The sequence below is a fragment of the Labrus bergylta genome, chromosome 13, assembly GCF_963930695.1.
Source record: "Labrus bergylta chromosome 13, fLabBer1.1, whole genome shotgun sequence".
NCBI classification, from domain to species: domain Eukaryota; kingdom Metazoa; phylum Chordata; class Actinopteri; order Labriformes; family Labridae; genus Labrus; species Labrus bergylta.
This window is the reverse complement of record NC_089207.1, coordinates 1,142,404-1,163,795: the sequence shown is the minus strand read 5'-3', so window position 1 is coordinate 1,163,795 and position 21,392 is coordinate 1,142,404. Positions and strand designations below refer to the sequence as shown.

The 21,392-nt window shown below is 43.5% G+C and overlaps 1 protein-coding gene across 1 annotated transcript in view; it reads right to left on the bottom strand.

Annotated features, from left to right (window-relative positions):
* igsf3 (immunoglobulin superfamily, member 3) overlaps window positions 1-19,322 on the bottom strand; it is a 78,176-nt gene extending 58,854 nt beyond the window's left edge. Inside the window, 1 exon segment of the mRNA XM_065962292.1 lies at window positions 18,361-19,322. Within this exon segment, the coding sequence (XP_065818364.1) occupies window positions 18,361-18,400 (40 nt within the window). The 5' untranslated portion in view covers window positions 18,401-19,322.
* Window positions 19,323-21,392: the final 2,070 nt, after the last annotated feature.

Below are 21,392 nucleotides of genomic sequence, written 5' to 3'. Positions count from 1 at the left end.
TGCTGCGGCCCACACTTTGGGCAGCTCTGCCCTAGACGATATTTGCCTCCAGAAACGGCCAACCGGCCAATCACTCAGTTACTCCAGTGTTTCCAGCAGTTAGCGTTAAACAACTTCCAGCCAGATGGGGGCGCCAATGGCAGAGCGGTTAGTTTGCGAGCCCCGTGTACATGAGAGGGCGACCCAGGTTTGAATCCGACCTGTGGCTACTCGTTCCCCTCTCCCTCATTTCCCACTCTATCCACTGTCCTGCCTCTTAAATAAAAGGCGAAAAAAAGCCCCAAAATAAATCTTGGGAGGAAAACCAACTCCCAGCAAAGACTTTGATTTCTCTGTGTACTTTTATTTACAGTCTAACCAGCAAGCCGATAAGCTGCCGGGTGTTGAAGAACAAAAGTGAAGCAAAAATGTGCCCCTCCAGTTAGCCAAGTAAATGCCATCATTTGTCAGTTCATTACATCCCCCATAGGAGCCCCCACTCAACTCTGGGTCTGAAGTTTACTAACATAACAACATCATTATGCAGATTTTTAAAAAAGTAAAGCTGTAAACTTTGACGGCCCTGTCCTCTCAGAACACTCGTTTGTTGACTGGAGATCAGGTGGATCATTCCTGAGTGGTTTTTACGACACAAAGTCAAACAGTTTGAACCTTCAAGTTGACATTTTGGATCCGGAAAAGATCGTTAGCTGCACTTGCATTCAGTCGTGTTTATAGAGGTTAATATAAAGTCAACAGATTACAGCCAATGGGCACTGGGATGTCATTATTGCCGTGTGGTGTGTGTGAGAGTGAGACCTCTGTGTGAGTGTGAGGATCTTTGATGCTGCTGCAGGTGGAGATCGGGGATCAGCTGGAGGGAGGACGCCGCCGTCATTGGTCGAAACTCTTTAAGGCCTGCTGGGATCCTCAGCAAGAGGGGCGTGTGTTAAACTGACAGCAGCAGCTCGTTGTCCCTCGGCCTCCAAACTTATATAGTTGTTAAAGCCTCGTTCTTTAATCGTTCGTTAGCTCTAAAAATTGTGTTTTTCTTGTTGAGTCATTATTTTGTTTGAGAAGCAGTTTACCGCCATTTTCTTTTGTGCTCACTTTTTAGACTGTTTTTGGTTTTGTTAAAAAGTTATGTTTAGAGATTGTCTTTTGTTTGGTAGGAGTTTGAATTTGCCCCCCCCCCCCAGACGGGTGCGTAACAACTGCAGATCGTGTCTCGCCTGCTTCTGCTCTGTGTTTGGACTGTTGTTTTTTGCCCTGCATAGACCAAATCCTGCCGACGCGTGATTGGTCAATGATACTCTGACAACAAACCTCCTGCAAACAGAAACCAGAACACTTCCAGAACTGAAAAATCCAGACACCCAACAAGTATGGATTTGACATTTCATGTAGAAACTGTAGATAGGTAGAAGATAACAAAGGTTTTTTTTTTTTTGCTATTGTGAAGAGGTTCAGCAGACTTCCCTTTGGACTCCTTCTGCACACACTGCTGTAAAACCAGAGGTCACACGCTGCTGACAGCTGGACCCTGACATTTCAAAAAGTCAGTCAACACTAGAGACTCCCACACAGAGCAAACACTCTGGATTCATAAACTGAGATATAAAGAAAGCCTCAAGTAAAGGGCTCTCTTGCAGGAATCTGGTCAAGCATGTTAAACACTCGGTAAGAATCTGACTCAGGCCTCTCGGTTCCCCCGTTCCTCCTCACTGTGATCTTAGTGTGCTAATCTGGCGGCACCCAGTCTACCCACATCCTGCTCAGATCAGGTCAGCGCTGTACCGCTGCATCACTGCTTCTCATGTTGCAGCTACTCATCTGGCACTGCTGGAAACATATTACTCATACATCCTTAAAAAACCTCCACCACTGTGTGTTGGTGCACTAAGAGCTTTCCTCTGCCTGCCTGTCTCCTGTCATCATCCTGAAAACAAGCTGCCTCCTCCTTCCTTCTGATTACCCTCCCTTCTTCCATGTTTCAGCCTTCATCAATCCTCTCCGCCCGTCCTACCCTGGCGCTCTCTCTCTCTCTCTCTCTCTCTCTCTCCCTTCTTCCCCTCAGTATATATTCCTGTCTCTTCTCTTGTGCCTCGCGGTTCCCTGCGTCTTTTCAGGCAGGATTTAAGCAGCTCTGTGAAACTTCAAAGTGCCCATCGCTCTGCAGGCTGTTTAGGAAAAAAAGGGCTGACAATGACATACCAAACCCTGCAGACCTCAAACTGATCGCTCTGTATTCCACCACTCTTCCACGATAATCCCTGCGCCCAGAAACCTCGCCCACTTCTTCACCTCGGGCTGCACCGCCTCGACCGCCAGAGCGCCCATATTTGCTCAACAAGGCCTCAGATTTTTCTATTATTAACACTCATCTCCATCTCTGCATACCACGGATGTCTCCCTCTCTTCCTCCCACCCTCGCTCGCTCGCTTTTTCTTTGGCTTCTGTCTCATCTCTCATCTCTGCTTGCCGGTCTTCCCACACAGATTGTTGACCGGACGAAGGAAACACGTCTCGATGCTGAATGACCACGAACAACCCCCCCCTATGACCTCACTTTTCATCAGCTGGTACTTACAGAGCAATGGGAGAAGATGACTCCAAACACACATACATGTACACACAGACACACACACACACAAAAAAACAGAAGCAGGGAAAGCTGCAAAGAGGATTATGCTAAGTGGAAGGGGGGGTTAAACACTAATCCAATCATTCGTGGTCAGTGTCTTAGTCTCAGAGGAAACAGCAGCGAGGCCGCTGGCGTTCGTGCCCACCACTCGCATCATCACCGTTCAGTGACACATGATAATTACACACCTAGAAGGTGTATAATAAAACCTCTGCGGGGGGGGAAGTTATACAGAGGACAGCCACAGCGGTGAGACGACGTGCTAATGTGAAGCATCTGAGCCGTCCACCAACTCTACATACCAGGATGTTATTCATGCTGACACTCAAAAACAGAGGAAAACTGTAAAATATGTGACAGTGAGGGGTGAGTATCTATATAAAAAAGACAGGTGGTATATATCAGAACTGTTCAGTATGAGTAGTCGTATGAGGAAAAACCCAAACCGCCGTTTGGTGTGGGGACATTTCAGTTTCAGCGTCGAAGAAAAGACTCTAAACAAAAAAAATATGACTGTTGTAGAAGAGTCAATGCTCTTTAACAGTCAGACAGAGACTACGGCTTGTGAATCGAGGATCTGCTTATTTCTCTTGGAGCAGTTCTTTTATAACATCCCAATCATCCCGTCATGGGCAATCATCACACTGAGCAATTACAACATGTGTGCTATATAAAGACCGTTTCCTAGAAGTTTCTTTGCCTGACAAACTGCTCTATTACCAGGAAAGGGTGGCTGGGTATGTGTGTGTGTGTGTGTGTGTGTGTGTATCAGAACATGACCTTATGACCTGGCTAAATTCAGAGGTTAGATAACTATTTGTTTGTGCCTGTTGTTGTCCAGATTGTGTGTTTCTGTTATGATTCAACCTTTCAAACATAATCCCCCCTTTGGGGGTTAACAAACAAACAATAACAGATCAACACATCATTACTTCCATAGTCATCAATATAAGGGCGAAAAACCTGGACCTGCTCCTTCACCAGGAAGATTCCCCTACGACCCCCAGAAAAGATCTATTTATCTTTAGGGCGATCACTCAAGGTTTATATTGATTTGCACAGATATATGTATTTAACAATGATTAACCACTTTACTAAAATGCATATAATGAATCAAACCATTTTTAAGCTTTTGTATGCATAAGCAAGACATTATTTTACACATGTTGCTCACTCTCTGTAGTGTTATGGAAACACTTTCCAGCTACAGAGGCTGTAATGTGACTAACATGAAGCTGCTGATTGTTGTCAGACGCAGACGGAGTGAGAGAGAAAGGAAAGAAGCAATGTACACAATGAAACATTGACGCTTTACCACCTGTTTCTGTGTTAAAGTCCTGGAAAAATATATAAATATATATCATTTAAATAGTTAAATGTCTTCCTATTTGTACAGAGGGTCTACATGGCACTACTTGAACCCTGTCTTCTTTATACACCATACACTGAAAACATTGACCAAAAAAATCTGAAGTTAGTTTTGAACCGTGGGCTGATGTATTGTTGCATCTCTGTTACATGTAGAAAAAATGGTTCTCTTGACACAGAGAAACTGTATGTGATGGTTTCATTTCAGTTTGACATCATTGTGTAGTGTCTTTTTGAGAATGGATAATCTGTCTTTTCACTGAGTCTGTGAATGCATCAGGAGAAAGAAAATGTGAATTTCTTGACTAAATAACTGAAGGGAATCAATATAAACACAAGGGACCAATTAATGATGCAAAAACTCAACATCTTCTGACAAGAAACACTTCTGGTCACTCCACATGAGAGATTTCTGTATTCCAGTTTCCCTCTTGTGTTTTTCTCACTAGTTTGATGTGTGACGCTCTCGTTTGAAAATAAAATGTCATGCAGCATGTGGAGAATCCGAAATGACTCACATTTTTTCATCGGATGGGATAGCAGTTGTAGAGTTTTCTGCATGTGGTGCTATAGCCAGCTGTCAATCAAACCTGAAGACACCATACCCACATGTTCCCTGAAGAAGCAAATGAGCCGAGTCTCTGGGAGTTAAACTAGCAAATAATGCTAACTCCTTACATTGTATTTATACACTTGATAAACAGAAAGGATATTTTGTGACAAAGTCATACTAAAGGTTTTGTAAGTACAATGTGTCTGTAACTGTATCCTGTAAATATTGGCCCTACTTAGTTTCAGTTCAAAAACCAAATGTGGTGGTACTGCTCACCCCTGCTGGTGTGCAAGTCTTCAACTTCTCTATGAAAACTTGTTTTGGGGAAAGTTGAAAGAGAGGGTGAATCTAAGTAACTACTAGCCTGGGAATTATAAATTAAATATGATCATGCATGCTAGACATACATGGGCCAAGTCAAAGGGACATAAAGACTCATCCCACTGATCTAAACTCGTGTGAAGATTCTCAGTGGCGAGGTGTAGCGACGAGGAAACCAAAGGACTGCATGTTGAGAGGAGAGAGAGAGGGAAAAGAGGAAAAGAGAGGAAGCTAAAGGAGAAAACGACAACTACCTCCAGGCTGCTGAACGCCACAAAAATGTAAAGCGCTAAGTGAATATAAAAGTATACTTGACTTCTGTTGCTGTACATGCTGAAAAATAAACGCCGGGGGAAGATGAAGAACATACCAGTATCTTCATCTCTTCTCTTCGCTTGGTTAACAATTCTCTCCCCCAAAAAAAAAAAAAAAATCACTCTGCGTCTTTCTCCCTCTAGGCCCCTGAAAGCATTTGACCCTGTTAACATCATTACCAGAGAGAGCATGAGTGCGAGGGAGACAGAGAGATTCCAATATGAGGAGAAACTGAAGGGAGGAAGATGAAAGTGGTAGAAAGAGGAGACATTTTCATGCAAGGGAGACTCTAACATTTACAGATATGAAGCACGGAGCAACATGAATCGTGCTTGTTTCATGAAATTGTGCAACAAAATAAAAACCTGCGTCAGCTTCATCATGTCTTTTTATCTTAATCATCAAAAATTTGACATATAACTCAGATCATCCTCGAGCAAAAAGTGAATATGTAGCTGCTCACTAATTGCACATGGCACCGGGTTGAGCATGACATCCAGATGCAAACTGAAAGACAGATTTACATCCTTTTGTCCAGAATAATGTCTTCAAATTCACGTAGCTGCAATCGGCTTCAGGCAGCATCAAATATTACAATTCAAGCCTCATGCTCTGTCCTCCCTGCAGTGATAATAATCATCTGCATGAGAATGTAGAAATCAGTCCAGCCAGGCTGTCATTAACAACCTCTGACCCTTCACCAGCTTCAAAACCTTACAAACAAATACAACATCCGCTGCCTGATTTATCAACCGGGATAAAGAAGACTGTGCATTTCTTGTATGCTAAAAAAAGAGCTTAATGGTTTTCAGCGTTCAAGGGAGAACTCTTGAGCTGCTGGAAGCTTGTCAGAGGAAAAAAAACAGGTGCAAATCTGTCTGTGCGAGTGTCTAACTTGGCGACAAACAGAGAAAAAGAGACTAAGTGTTCTGACTGTCATTAGAGAGCCGGTTACACAACAGCTGACGAACACTTACAACAACTGCCCATTACGTCCATGCAGCTCTAATCAGAGCGAGAACAAAAGGAGAGTTCATGAGCTTTCAGAGGAGTGGGAAGATGAAGTGGATATACTGTACATCTTCATTCTGTCTTTGTCTTTTGTAAGAGATTCAAGTGATATCAGTGCTACAGATACAGGGATTACAAGATAAAGACGGTAACATGGAGGGGAGAAACATTCAGGGAGTTTTTTTGTACGCTAGCTGTGTCGAGGAAGACTCCCCATCATGCTTTTCACCGCCTTAGAAGAGCAGGAAACTTAGCCAGAGGGCGAAGAGATAAACCAAACACGAGGAACCAAGATATGTACATTACAGTGAACACATTTTGGCTCTCAGTGAAACACCCACTATCTGAAAGTACAAAGAGCTAACATGTGAATTCAGCATGAAGCTCTTCACTGTCCCGCTCTTTTATAACTGGGACATGGATGTTTCTAAGGAGACTCATCTTTTTTTTACTTTGGTGCCAAAGTTTGATAAAAGAAAAAGTCTGATACCATGTGTGCACCTGATGAGGAGCTACAGCTAGCAAACCAGTGAGCATAGCCTAGCATAACGACTGGACAGGGTTAAACAACTGCTGCCACCAAACATCTCAGAATTCATTCTAAGAGATATTTAAGTTCTTGGGTATTTATTGACTGCAAAGATAGTTTTTTTTCTGAATCCTACCTGAAATTCACCTCAAAAGCTAACAGTAGTGGACTTCAGGAGAATGGAAGTTGGTAGCCTATGTTAGCTTTTGAGGAAGCTAGCTAACTAGCTGTTTTCTTGTGTCTCCAGTCGTTCATGCCCATAGCGGACGCCACTTCCAGGCTTGCGAGATGCAGCTACACGGCCGCCATCTTTGAAAGAAGGTGCCAGCCGCGGCTACAAATGAACAGCAGGAGGTCTTCATAACTTGACATGATAGGAATCGATTTTCAAGCCGTTTATTTTGTGACACAAATTAGACGAGTATTTATGATCAAGGATACTCGGGTGATATTAACAATGCAGGTTTTCATACTAAAATGCTCTACCCTATCAAAGATTAAGAATCATAGTAACATTTCTATTATAAAGGCTTTTATTAAGATTATTTAAAATGTCAAAAAAACATCTGCTCTACTCGAGATACTCGTGTCTTTCTGTATCATTGGGTTAACTGTAACTTAGATCAGGCACTTTAGGACTTTACATTTGTTCAGCTCTGAAGTCCGTTCTGATCTGCTGGACGTTGCAGGGTTTCTTCACGATCAGCTGAGCCCATGTTGCATGCTTCAAGGATAAGATGATGCATCGGAAATGCATTTAGGCCCAAGCTACGTGTTACTCAAGCTACTATCAACTTTGTTGTATTTATAAGTGAAGATAAATACAACAAATACAACAAATACAGTCAGCAGATTTTTATTTCAAGTGAATGCCACATGCTGAACATGTCTGCCTTTAGAGTAGAAATGTTGCTGTGATTCTTACTGCAGATGATTCAATAAATAAGAGAGCTTTTTGGTATGAAAACCTGCATTTCTAATTTCACTGAGTATCCTGGAGGATAAATACCCGTCTGAAATTTGTGACAAAACAAACAACTTGAGACAATAGATTACAATTTCGGCGAGTTATGAATATTTTAATTTTGGATAGACCTCCTGCCATCATATTCTTACATCGATTAGGAGCCGCTGACCCTTTACAACCCGTACTGCTCCTGTGAACAGAAGCGACTGATGCATCATCCACATGTATATATCTATGAATCATACCAAGGTTATCTCAGTAGCTATTCATTGTTATGATTCAACAATATTAAGATATTGGTTAATTTCACTTCAAAGTCTTTAAATGTGATTTTTCACACTTAAATGTAGAAATCAAGTATCTCCTCTGAAAATAACTCTGTGAGTCATGACTGTCTACAATGGGTGTAACACCCGAGTCCCACTGTCTGTGATGTTTTCAGAGTCCTATCTTCACTTTGTTTACATCGCCTGGACGGCCGGCTGACTCCTCCCCTCGTGTATAAAAGTTGTTTAATTGAGGGACTAGAGAAAAGAAGAATAACATACTGTACTCACTGCTTAACTGTGTTTCTAGATCACGCTCATTTCAGGTAAATTTACATGCAGTGTGAAGATACCAGCATAATAAAGATCGCTAGCATTAGCATGCTAACACAACAATGCAGCGCCAGTTGTTTTGGTTTCATGCTGGTGCTCAAGGGCGACATCTGCTGGATCAAAAAATCACATATAAAGCCTTTAAGCTTGTGTTGAGTCAAGTCTGTCAGGTTTCAATAAGTCAAGTCTGTGTTGAATCATCAGTAACTATCTGTGTGATTTAAAGTCTCCAGCTTTAAACAGGAACTCCTGCTTTGTGGAACACTTAGGTCATGCTATCCTCAATGCTAACAAGGCCTTATTTATTAGCCCCCCTGGGCTACAACAGTCATGACCCCACCTGCACTGTTGTTCTTCACAGCTGGTGAGACCAGGATGGAAGCAATTGGCTTAAAGGCTAATTCCAACATCTGTGTAAATGTATTACAATATGCTTCAGATGTCCGTGCCCACTATACTGTAAAGGCACAATACAGCGGAAAAGGGATTTTTCTCTGTGGGCTGATTCATATTTTCAGTTCATATCAGTTTCTGGCAGCGTTTCTCGATAGTGTCAACAACGTGGTGCAGATCATAATCTATCCTTTGTTGAACAGCTGCCTCTTCATCCTCCCTCCTACACCCTCAGCTGCTTCGTCTTCCTGTTTGACCCCAATGGGAGAACAGCTTCAGATTTCTTTTACTGTTTCATCCTGAGTGTTCATTTGAAGAAAAAAAAAAAAAGATAATTAGCAAACAAGATATCCCTCTGAACCTCAAAATAACATTTCATCAAGTCATTTTTTAAATTTCACATCACTGATGTCAAAACTTCTCGTCCAGTCGAGCTCCTGTTTATTGACTGCTATATGCAGCTTTATTGAACTGTCACTCAACATGGAGGTGTAAACACGATTACTCTCAAACTTAATAAGAGAATGATTGCACGACTGCCACTAAGCTTTGCAGCAGTGCAGCACAGTCAATAGGGAGGGAGTGTGTGCAGAGCTATAATTCAGTTAGCACAGTATAGTCACATATGGCACAGCTAGCTACAGTTGTATCTTGATGTCTAAATCTAATTAAAGGCTAAAAATTGTTTTTCACATTTGAGGACAGTTACTTACCAACTCTATTACGTTTGAATAATCCGACATCAGAAAGACAGTGAGAAACTGCAGATGGGTTTAGCCTCTGTCTAAAGGCCACAGTAACAAATTCAGATCACTTATTCAACTGCACAACGCCTACAGACATAAGAACAAGCAATGCCAGGCTCAACCAAATCTCACACACACACACACACACAAATCAGAAGCTCAAGAATATAGGCTGCTACATTATACAATAATAAACCATCCTATATATGGAGACAGTCATTTCCCTCGACCCTGCAGTTATCAATCAAAGATGCACATGAAGAAAATCAAGCACACCATACAGAACGTAATGAGAGTCTCCATTATTCTCCTCATGGATGGTCCTCATAACCAGTTGTTAAATTTAACCGTTGATTAATGAATAAATCGTTTTCATTTAAATGTGTTTATGCTTCTATAAATCTGTGTCAGTAATACTGATAGTGATTCTGGGTATTGTATAGCGTAGCTCTGAGTGTCACCTTTCCGTAGAGCCCAGAATGATGCATGTACGTCAAAGCGTTCAGGAGTAGCAGCCTTTCCATCCCAGGTATGTCATCATGGTTACCAAGGGTCCTTTTGGAGTCTCCAAATGGCACAGTTTGGAAACGCCTTGACATACCCGTAGAAAAACAGCTCTCAAACATTCATTTTTTGTGCTTTTGTTATCAAATTTGGACTTGAACTAGGTAAGGCTTTATGACACAGCTAAGGTCATCTGCTGGTTTTTGTTTAGAGAAACTATTCAGGCGGAATTAAAAATATTTTATTTTTTGTAGTTCCAGCTTGTATTATTCAATACCAGTAGTAACAACTGTGATTATGGCTGTTTGGGAAGAAACATCAGAGTGTTACCTTTCAACTGTGACCTTGTTTGGGCTTTAACTCTAAATGGTTCAAAAACAGCAGACAATTTACTTTGGGTATGTCTGGATAGGCGTTTTTGGCTTATTTTACAGGATCTCTAAGAGGTTTAACAGAGCATGCTTCTCACTAACATTTCAATTTGGTGTGGAGGCATGACGTAAAAGACAAATAGACGGATGTAGAAAAGTTTCAATAACACAGTTGTTGCATCGATGTAGCCGGGTCATTAAGAGCTCTGTAAACATTTGCATTGTGACAGATTGTTACTGTTCATGATAAAATAGGATATAGATATGGACGGACTGTCTTGTTTGCCGCATGGACGTTTTGGTGTCAATCATCATTTTAAAGACAATAAAAACACAACCTCCTGTTTGTTTCTGCTTTAACAGAGTGGGAGACAAAGGGGTCAATAAAGAGTACAGAGGCAAGTGGCTTAACTGGTTCATTCACTCACTCACACACACACACACACACACACACACACACACACACACACACACACACACACACACACACACACACTACATCAGGGGCCTCAATCTACTCCCATCACCGAATCCATTAACTCCATAAGGACACCTGCTACCCCACTAACCTCATCTCCCCTTCCCCCATCATAGCCAACCCTCCACAAACATAAACACACACACACACACACCCCCCCACACACACACACACACACACACACACACACACACCTCCCCCCATCCTGTCTGCATGACAAAGCACTGTGGTTTCACATCTACTCCAAACACTACTTTCACACGGACTCCCACATTATGGGAAAAAAACAAAAACGTACACTCTTAAACCCCGTCATGATGAAACGTTAGAACAGAGTCGACTAATTGTTTGAGTTGATTCTCGTCAAAGAATGTGAAGCTATAAAAACTCTCAGCTATCTTCGGTCACTATCCATCTTGTGCACAATTAAGCCTGACAGCTGTATCTACTTTATGTACAGTGGTTAGTTTTTGTGTGACTGGCAGCTTTGCTATCAGTTCTCACGTTTGCAGAATTAAGCTGCAGATTGGAAAAGAAACTCATTAACTATTAATTAGCCTCCTTCAAACAGACTTTTTTCTGCCATTGTCAGTCATTTTGCCTCTCAGGCAATAAAAGACATGCGCTGGTAAATTCATGCATTTATTCATAGGCAATTACACACAAACACACACACGCATGCATCTCTTTGGTTTTAGGTGTAGAGCTGGAAAACGGTGCATTAGGGGAACATAATGGCAGAGTGAGTGAAGTGCTCTTTAGTGTTGCGTAAGAGGCTTTTTTAAAGCATGCATGTGCTGCACACACACCCTTTGCTGAAGCGTGTGCCACTGAATATGGATTGGCGGTGTGCAGGTGGGGAGCTCGGTCGCCATAGTTACCACGCCCGGTGTGTGTATCCCACCAGCGTGGGATCTACTCGGGTGGAGAATCGAGCGGGGAGCGGGAGGCTGCACCGATGGAGAGCAGCTCGGAGCACTGTGGGTGCTCGTCTGTGGAGGAGGAGAGTGGTATTCTCTCACTGTCCAGTCACCACCAACACTACCAACACTGAACAACAGGGGGGGGGGGGCAGGAGCAGACCAAATCTCAGGGGGAGAACTGGGTGAGGTAGGTGCTCACAAACAGTGCATGTTTAATCTGACATACAGAAGATGAACATATGTGGTTTGGGTCCCACTTGAGGGCAGTTACTCATTAGTAATCTTTAAAGAGATGGTGGGTTGATATAAAATGCAAGCATGCTTCAGCAAAGAGGGGAGGGGAGTCGATGGGAGGAGGAGTGAGGAAAGGTAAGAAGTATGCAAATCAGCCCAAAGAAGACTTTTAATGCTTTACAAACTGAACAGCCACAGGGAGGTTGTTGTGTTGTTATCACGAAACATGAGATAAAAATCTGAGGCGTGACGAGCATGTGTAGGCTCAGCACGCGGTGCTGGGATGTGTGTGTGTGTGTGTGTGTGGGGGGGGGGGTTAAAGTCCTGCCGGTCAACCAGAGGTGCTGCTGCTGCTGCAGAGACACAAAGCAGACTGTGTATCTGCTCCAGTTCAGACTCCAGCTACTTTCCTGATTCACTGTGGCAGGCAGGCAGGAAGTCTCCCTCAAGAAGTTTGCTTCACTTCACACAGACAGTCACTCATCTCCCGCCCAGTGTGAACCGGGGAGAGAGAGAGACTGCAGCTCCGATCTGGGTCAGAGGGGAGGATCATCGTGACAAAAAAAAAAACTTTATGAGAAGAAGAAGACGAGCTTTTATTATCAACCGCCGACTTTATTTTTTAATTTACTTCTTTGCCTGGCAATAAATGTCAGTCGGCTCAATCTCTAATTTCTCCTTTATCTCGTCCCAAAGCTCTGTGGGAGAAGTTGTTTTTATTGCTTTCACCTTTGAAGGGACAGCAAAAGAAAGAAATCTGATAAAAGAGGACAGTGCAGGCGGCCTGTTGTAAACCTGCAGTGGTAGGTGGGTGTGAGCTTCTGTAGCTGAATGCTTTATTATAGGGCAGTCACTCGCCCTGGGGGGAAGTAGACGCTGGTAACAAGAGCTTGACCCGCCTATAGGTGCAGATTAGACAACAAGCAGGGAAAACATGCCCATGCCTGCAAAATCACACTCTCCTCATCCAGTCTTATTGATCCACAACTCATAAGGCTGTTGACCCCAAGACGACCTGAATTTTCATCCCCAAACTCAAATTAATGAATATTTACTGGAGACAGACGCTCAGCTGATGGACAACAGCCAAGCTAAACAGTCTTTCTTCTTCTCCTCCTCTGATGTTTGGTTTTTTTTTGTCCTTTGAGTCAACAGTGTAATGATATGAAAAAAACAAACGCACAAAAGGCGCCTTGTCATGGGTGTACACACAGAGGCGTGGGTCTGGTGCTTATGATGCAAACAAAGTGTGCATGCAAGCCCAGAAAATAACAAGGGGCGCAAACAGCGGTACGATCAGACAGCTGCATGAGGCTATATGTCCCATAACAGGGAGAAGAAGTGGGTCCTCTGCTGCTGGTGGAAGGAAAGAATAATGAGTAAGACAACTCAGGATGGATCACATGAACACACACCAAACTCTTATAGTCATAGCTGTGCATCAGCTATACAAACAGCGAGATGCTGAGTTATTGCATTTGGTGTCACTGTCTAGACAGCACTCTCTCTCTACTGTCAGCTGAGGCTCACAGACACATGGTAAGCATTCCCAGTGAGGTAACAGCTGACCCAGGAAGCACGGCTTGACCACACACAAGCTAAAAATCCCTGCGATTCTGGGGGGGGGGGGGCACGTTCAGCTGTCATTCTTATTGGGGACAGAGGAGAGGCCGGGATGGGCATTGAGGTGTGGCGCTGAAAACTTTGAATGGTGAGAAAGTTTGACATGCCTGTGTGAGCTGACCTCGAGAAAACCCCACAACCAAAGAGTTTACAGTTCTTCATTGAGTCTTGTATAAGCTTTCATCATTAAATCCAAAAAACTGGATAGTTTTCAGTTAAATTCTACAATTCACTGAGCAGACTCTTTTCTCCAAAGCGACGTACATCAGAGAGTAAGAACAACACAAGCAAGGATCTAGAAAAAAGGGAACAATGTGAGTAAGAGCAAACGATCAGCTTTGAGTCTGATTGGACACACAGGTGCTGACAGGAAGTGACCAGAGGCAAAGCACAACATTGAGGGCAGTTCTTGAGAGCTCTAATCAGTATAGAAACCATCTTATAAGTCGTCGTTATCAAACAAAAACCATCGTCATTACCATCATCATCATCAATAATATGGAGACCATCATCATTAAGTTAGTAGGTATTCATGAAAGAGCTGGGTCTTTAGCTTTTTCTTAAAGGTGCAGAGGGACTCTGCAGATCACATGGAGTTTGGAAGTTCATTCCACCACCGGGGGGCGACAGAGGAGAAGAGTCTAGTCAGCGTCTTAGGACCCTGTTGTGAAGGTTGGATCAGACGCCTTTCATTGGCAGAGCGTAGGGGGGGGGGGGGGGGGGGGGGGTAGACCTGGATCAGAGAGTTAAAGTGAGGAGGAGACGTTTTTGTCGCTGTTTTGCGTTTTAAATTTGATGCGAGCCGTAACTGGGAGCCAGTGGAGGGAGATGAACAGCTGAGTGACATGTAAATGTCAGCAGTATTCTCAATCAGGTATTTCATTTCTTGTATTTCAATGCTAATGATGAACTTGTTTCACCCAGACATTTTGAATGAGTTTGTGTCAGAAATGGAAAATGAGATTGTTCAAGTGTTGGAGTGCTTTCGAGCACTTGCGATAAGTGTCACAACACCGCTTGACAAATCAATCTGTACGAGAGTGGCCGTAAGTACTGACCTTCTTCTGACACACAGAAGTTTTGAAAAAAAAAAGTCAGGTATAAAAACGCAGATGAGCTCTTCAGTACCTTGATGTTGTTTGATTGTGTCAGGAGGGCGAGCATTACCTTCTGTAACCTTGTGAGCAAAAACTTTTATGACGCTGCAACAACTCCTCAAAAATGTTCTCTTTTCCATTAATAGCATCGTTACGAGCCAGAATGTCAGATTATTGTTTTAGAAATACCATCAATCACAAAGCTTAATGCAAATGGGTGAAGTATCCCTTTAAGTTACATATCATTAGAAACCTGGTAGTATTTTTGAATGGTCGTGCATCCCGCCCTCATTTTCCCCTGAGATGTGAAATCTTTGTATTTCTGAGTCTGTAAAGGAGCTTCCAGTGACGCAAAATGACCATTTTTGCGACGAATCAGTTGAGGAAACAGTCTTATGTGTTGAAGTAAATATGCCTGTAAATAGAGGACCTTAGTGGGAGTGGTCTGCAGTGCTGTGCATTCTGGGATTTGGTGTCTTTCATCCACATGAGCCAAAAAGACACTTTCTGCCTTTTCTCGGCCAAGAAGGCACCAACTTCAAAATGTATTTCACATTTCTACATATATGACCCAAAGTCAACACAGATTCATGTTTCAGCAGGTGAAGTATCCCTTTAATGTAGAGTAACAATAAAACAACACACACACACACAGACAAAAGATTTCTGTGTAATGTAGACACACTGGTTATGTTCCTGTTTCATAAAAGGCCACGCCCACTGCCACACCCCACTGCTAGCCAAACTTTATAAAATATTTATCAGGTTTGTTTTTCACCATCTGACAAAGGATTGTGCTAATTCATCCATAACATATTCACAGAGTGTGAACAGGGTGAAAACAGCACCGGTACCCCCTGAGCTGACAGAGATGTAAATTTAAAAACATCACATCATGACGAGGGCGTGAATAAACTGCTAGACACATATAAGCTTAAAGATCTCTCCTGTGGAGCTGCTGTGAGACCAGCTGATAAAAACAGACCCGGTGTTAGCTCGCCTGAACCTGCACACACGTCTGCAGGCTGCTGGAAACCACTCAGGCATTTCACAGTTAAACCAGGCAGCCGCTCACATATTACATTTCAATTTAGTTATATAAACGGGGGGACGTCTTGGGTGCTTTAAGTTTTTAGGCTCCCTGTTTCAAAACACACTCTTATATAGACACACACACACACACACACACACAACCCCCTAAAAAAGAAAATCACTCTGTGTGTGGCACCGCGCGAAAAAGGCATGACATCTTTCCCACTCTCTGTGGGGGAGAGGAAGACATCCTGACTCTAAAGCTAATAAACACTCGTTCCTTCAGGCAACTCCTTTTTATATGTTTTTTATCTTATACCCCCTGTGCCACAAAAACGCACACACACTCACACACACACACACACACACACTCACACACACACACACACACACACACACACCTGGTTGCAAACTCAGCATCATAAATAACCCCGAAAAATAAAATTTGCCTGCTAAAGAATTGTGTAAGTGGCACCTCCGGGTTTAACAATGACTGATGCAGTCTCTCCACACAACACATGCAGGTGTCATCCACCTTTATTTTATCCTCTTTTTGTTTTTTCTATAAGTGCAAACACACACTGAGTCAGACAGCTGATCATACAGGAGCACAGATGCTGCGTACATGCACACAGGGAGAGGGATGAGCTAATGATACAGCAAAATATAGTCTCACACACACACACACTCTGTTGTGATGTGATATTAATACACTTACACAAATATTGCATGGCTGAGATGTAGGTTTATTCTGACTCATGGCATTTTAAATAAGTAGCTGCTCTGCTTTGCAAAAATCGACAGAAGACAGACGAGCCTTCTGTCGATATGGAGTGAAGGCTTGCAGATGACACATGAGTGAATGTTTGTAAAGGACGGGAAATCCTGCATGTTGCACCCAGATTCAATCAAATTGGCCAATTTCTTTAAACTGACAACTACTGTATAGGTCTCTCTTTTTATTTTTTGATATGCTGATGCACAATTGAGGGTTTATTTTCATTATCATCATTTTACGCTATTGTTTGATCTATTTATAAAAAAGTCCTCAAAGTCCAAATGTGACAACTCCAAAAGTCTTCTTTTCTTTTTATCTCAACCACAAAGAGGAACAGTTTACTGTCACAAACACACAGAAATAAATCATCTGATTTGAAAATCTAGAGCGAGAGATGTTGACCAAAATGATTTCAATTCCGAGCATTGGATGATGTCTTTGCAACACGTCGCAGAGTTCTCAGTGTATCATCACCGATAACGCAGGAAACAAGAGTCCTCCTTAGATTTGTGCCAATTATTAGCACACACACACACACACACACACACACACACACACACACACACACACACACACACACACACACACACACACACACACACACACACACACACACACACACACACACACACACACACACACACACACACACACACACACACACACACACACACACACACACACACACACCTCTTAAAACAACATCTTCTCTTTCCCAACACCTGAAATGTTCCTCAGCACCTCAAACTGCTCCCTGCTGAAACATGTGATTCATCATTACATAATATGAACACCCTCCCTCACTGCTTCTTCCCACACTGATGGTATTAAGATTGTTCATTCTTCCTCTACTGTAGGAAACAAAATCATTCTTTTTCGTCCTTCACAGCCCCCCCCCCCCCCCCCCCCCCCCCATCCCCCCCCATCCCAGTGAAAGTGACTTCTGGTAAGGTAGCAGACTGGTAATCCTCTTGTGCCAAGTGGGGGCCTCCAATGGGCCCCTCCCACCTCCTCCCTCCTCTGTCCCCTCAGGCCTCCCGGTCCAGGAACAGAAAAGCCATCTGGTGTTTGTTTGGGACAGTTCACAGTCAGGATGCAGAGTGTGTGTGTGTGTGTGTGTGTGTGTGTGTGTGTGTGTGTGTGTGTGTGTGTGTGTGTGTGTGTGTCAGCAGTCCTCGCCCACATGAGTGTTTGAATGTGTCACAGAGTGTCATCAGGTGAGCACGCTTGAACTGGCATTTGTCTGTGAAATCTAATAAACTGCAGGTAGGTGACAAATGTGTGAGAGGGCCCCACACACACACACACACACACACACACACACACACACACACACGAGGGGTGACTTACTGTACAAGGAAGCGGTAGCCTACTTGGTGTCTCACACACAAACACACACACTGATGACTTCATACCCTGGGGGTGTTGTGATGATCCAGGTGTGTCTATGATGTGTGTGTGTGTCTATGATGTGTGTGTGTGTCTATGATGTGTGTGTGTGTGTGTGTGTGTGTGTGTGTGTGTGTGTGTGTGTGTGTGTGTGTTTGGTTTTAATTAAAGACAATAGCAGCTCATGTCTATGATCAGCACTTGAACATCAGAGGGTTAATCTGTGACTTAAGTCTAAATAATATCACATTAACCTAGTTCAGCTCTTTCACTCACACACACACACACACACACACACACGCACACACTCGCATCTGTCATTATTGCAGTGATTATCAATGTAGCCTACTTCGTGATGACTACTTGTTCTCCAAACTAACCAGTATTAAATGTGTCATACAGGTGTGCCGTGACTAACACACACACACACGCGCGCGCGAGCAGGGAGGAAGGTGAAGTATTTCAAATGAAGCCTGTAAGAGATTTTTTTTTTTTAGATGACTTACCGAGCAGCGCGCAGGCGAGAAGGAGCGCACCGGTTGCCATTGTGTGTGTGTCGCTCTGCAGATTCACTTCCAATGTTCCCCTCAGATGAGGAGGCGATGTTCGGGTCGTGGGGAACAGACAATGTGTTAAAAGCGACTGGTCGTGAATAGATAGAAGGTGGTGTATGAATCCCAGGCGGTAAACGCAGGGAGTCTTTAAGAGTCAAATCCACAGCCGGTGAGTCCCGCGGCTTCCTAGTGTCCGACTCCCCCTCCCCGGTGTCTCTCTTCCACCCTCACCTATCTGCTTTTATCGCTGCCGACGTGTGCGTATGTATTGCCAGGCGCCTGGGCGACCCAACCCACTCCCCCGTTTACTACGCATCCAAGACTGCGGAGGCGATTCACACCAACACAGCCCCGCTCTGTGGAAGGAAGAGAAAAAAAGCCAAGTCCAGCGTGACCTGCGCGTAATTTGGAAATCTAGGTGCAAAGGGGGGGATCTGGAAATGTTCAGTCAGGAGTGAAAGTCCTTGATGTTTGCTAATAATTCCCTCCTCTTCACTGATGGGAGAGCAAATCACAGTCCAAGCAGGCTCTGGCTTACTCCTCGGAAAATCCCGGAGACTATAATCAATCTCCCACTATCGCTCCGCAGAAAGCCCGATGGGCGGGCGCTCTGGATGAGGCAGACGGGGGCTTTGTGCTCTGACACAATGCATCAGCTTAATCAATGAATACTTTCACTCCAAACAATCCGGGGGTTTCAACTGAACACCTGATTCACGCACTAAACTGCGCCCGACCAGCCGGATTGACGCATTAGTTCAAACACACTGCGTAATTACAATCTGTCAGTCAGAAAGATATTTGTGATCTTTTCCCGTAGAGAAAACAGTCCTCCGCGTTTCTCTCCTTCCAAGGTTGTGTCCCTGCTTCCTGCTTTGGGAGCCACTTTGTTTGCCTGCCTGCCTGCCTGCCTGCCACTTTCAAAACTTAGCAGCGTGCAGCCTGTGCCCCCACCCCCCTCTCTCTGTAGCCACGCCCCGTCCGGGTGGGACGCCGATCGTCCACTGTGAGGCCACTACATTTGCATTTCTGAATTTTAAATTGAAGGCCATAGATGGTTTGAATAGGTTAAGTGAAGTGTGTGTGGGGGGGGATAATTAAGCCTCCAAAGCTACCACTTTACTCAGCTTTTCTTATTTTTGGAGGCACTTTTGGAGCCTGACAGGGATTGCATTATGCTGCATGTTAAGTGTGTAATGAGAGGGTCCTTCAGAGGCTTTAAGAAGTCAATCCTGTTTTATACCAGACTATTCATTTGTGGAGTTAACTTGTGTAGTGTAGATCAAAAAAGTCAACTTCTAATGCATAACTTACCCGGCAGTCTACATTACACACACTCACACACTGTCACAACTCCTAATCAGTATAACCATGAGCCCCGCTGCTTCAAAACTGCAGGTAATATCAGAACAAACACCTTTTTTTCCCTGTCTATCATAGGCTGCGTATCCCCGTTGCTCTTTGATTTTAATCCTAAGTAGCTAAACAGAGTGTCACTTTGACATACGTATGCTCAGATGTATTTATTTGTGATATTAGAAGAGTCTCAAAATAGACAGGGTGAATGGGAGTTTTTGTGGGAAACAGAAAATAGTACAATGAGATAATTCAGCGTTTGGTGTGTGAAGCTGCGAGCGTCGCTTTCTGGAAAGGACAGAAGTATAGAATCCAAAAAGGCTCTTACTTAGTGAAACCCCAATAAAGATCCCTCCTGTGTATCAGGCCTAACATAAATAAATGAGCAGGACTCTGCACACACAAAAAAAAGTAATTGCAAGGGACCCATCTGGTATTCTCTTTGTCGATTGGGAATTGCGATTCTCGAACAGTGCCTGAATGCAACATGAATGCCTTTGTTTTTTTGGAAGAAGTTGAAGTGATTTTCTCCCTTTGCTGTGCTCATGGGTTTCAGCTCCGATAAAACTTCTTGAACACAACCAGTGAATTTGGGTCCGGGGCCCCAAGGCACAAAGAGAGATGTTTACAGAATACAGCGTGTTATAAACCTCACATCTTAATAACAGTTAACCAAAACCGTTAAATAAAAAAAAAAAAGAAGGCAATGTTTGTCCCTCTTTCCTGTCTAAAACTGTGTCATTAGCAGACAGTGTGCATGTTTCTACAGAGAAAACAAAGGCTTCAGCTGGCAACAGAAAGTAAGCCAGAGCGGGATTAGACAACTGTCTGAAGCATGTGGGCTAAAGGTTCGGCCAACATTGCTGAGTTATTACCCGAGCTGCCTAGGTAGGCCATGTGCATTACACCTGGTCTACATATTTCTGCAACCTAAATTTAGCTCAGTTCCTCCTAAGACTCCTTACGGCCCGGAGGAGCTGTGGCACAGTTTGGACGGGCGTGCAGCAGAAAGGCAGCCGAGCATCATGTTAGCAGCACCGAGGATAGCATGACCTTTCACCCTTCACGCCAGCTCTGGCAACGATCCACAAGTATGCTTGCTCTGAAAAAATAAAGAGGAATGTTTGCAAGTGTAGTGGGTGCCGGGGATCACAGTAGATCTCCATGGCAACAGAGGAGTTTGCATTGTGTACACTCCACAACAGGGTCCACATCTCCTTTTTCTTCTTTTTCTTCTTACAGCGATCTTTTGTGATTGTTGATAGTTTAGAAATAAATATCTAATAAATAATCTTAATATTTTTTATTCTCTGACAGACATTGGTGCCAGGAAAGGTTACATATAGTTGGGAGCAGATAGGATGTAGAAGAAGAAGAAGGAAGATGAAATGTTCACTTATTACATACACATATTTTCACAGTACATCTCAAACGTATATGAATGATTTATTGGATTTCTCTGTGCATTTTTCTACAGTCACACATGCATATGTCAGTGTTACACAGAGGAGTGTGTAAAGGCAGAGTCCCACATGCACGCACACACACACACACACACACACACACACACACACACACACACACACACACACACACACACACACAAACCTTTAACTTCAGACGCAAGC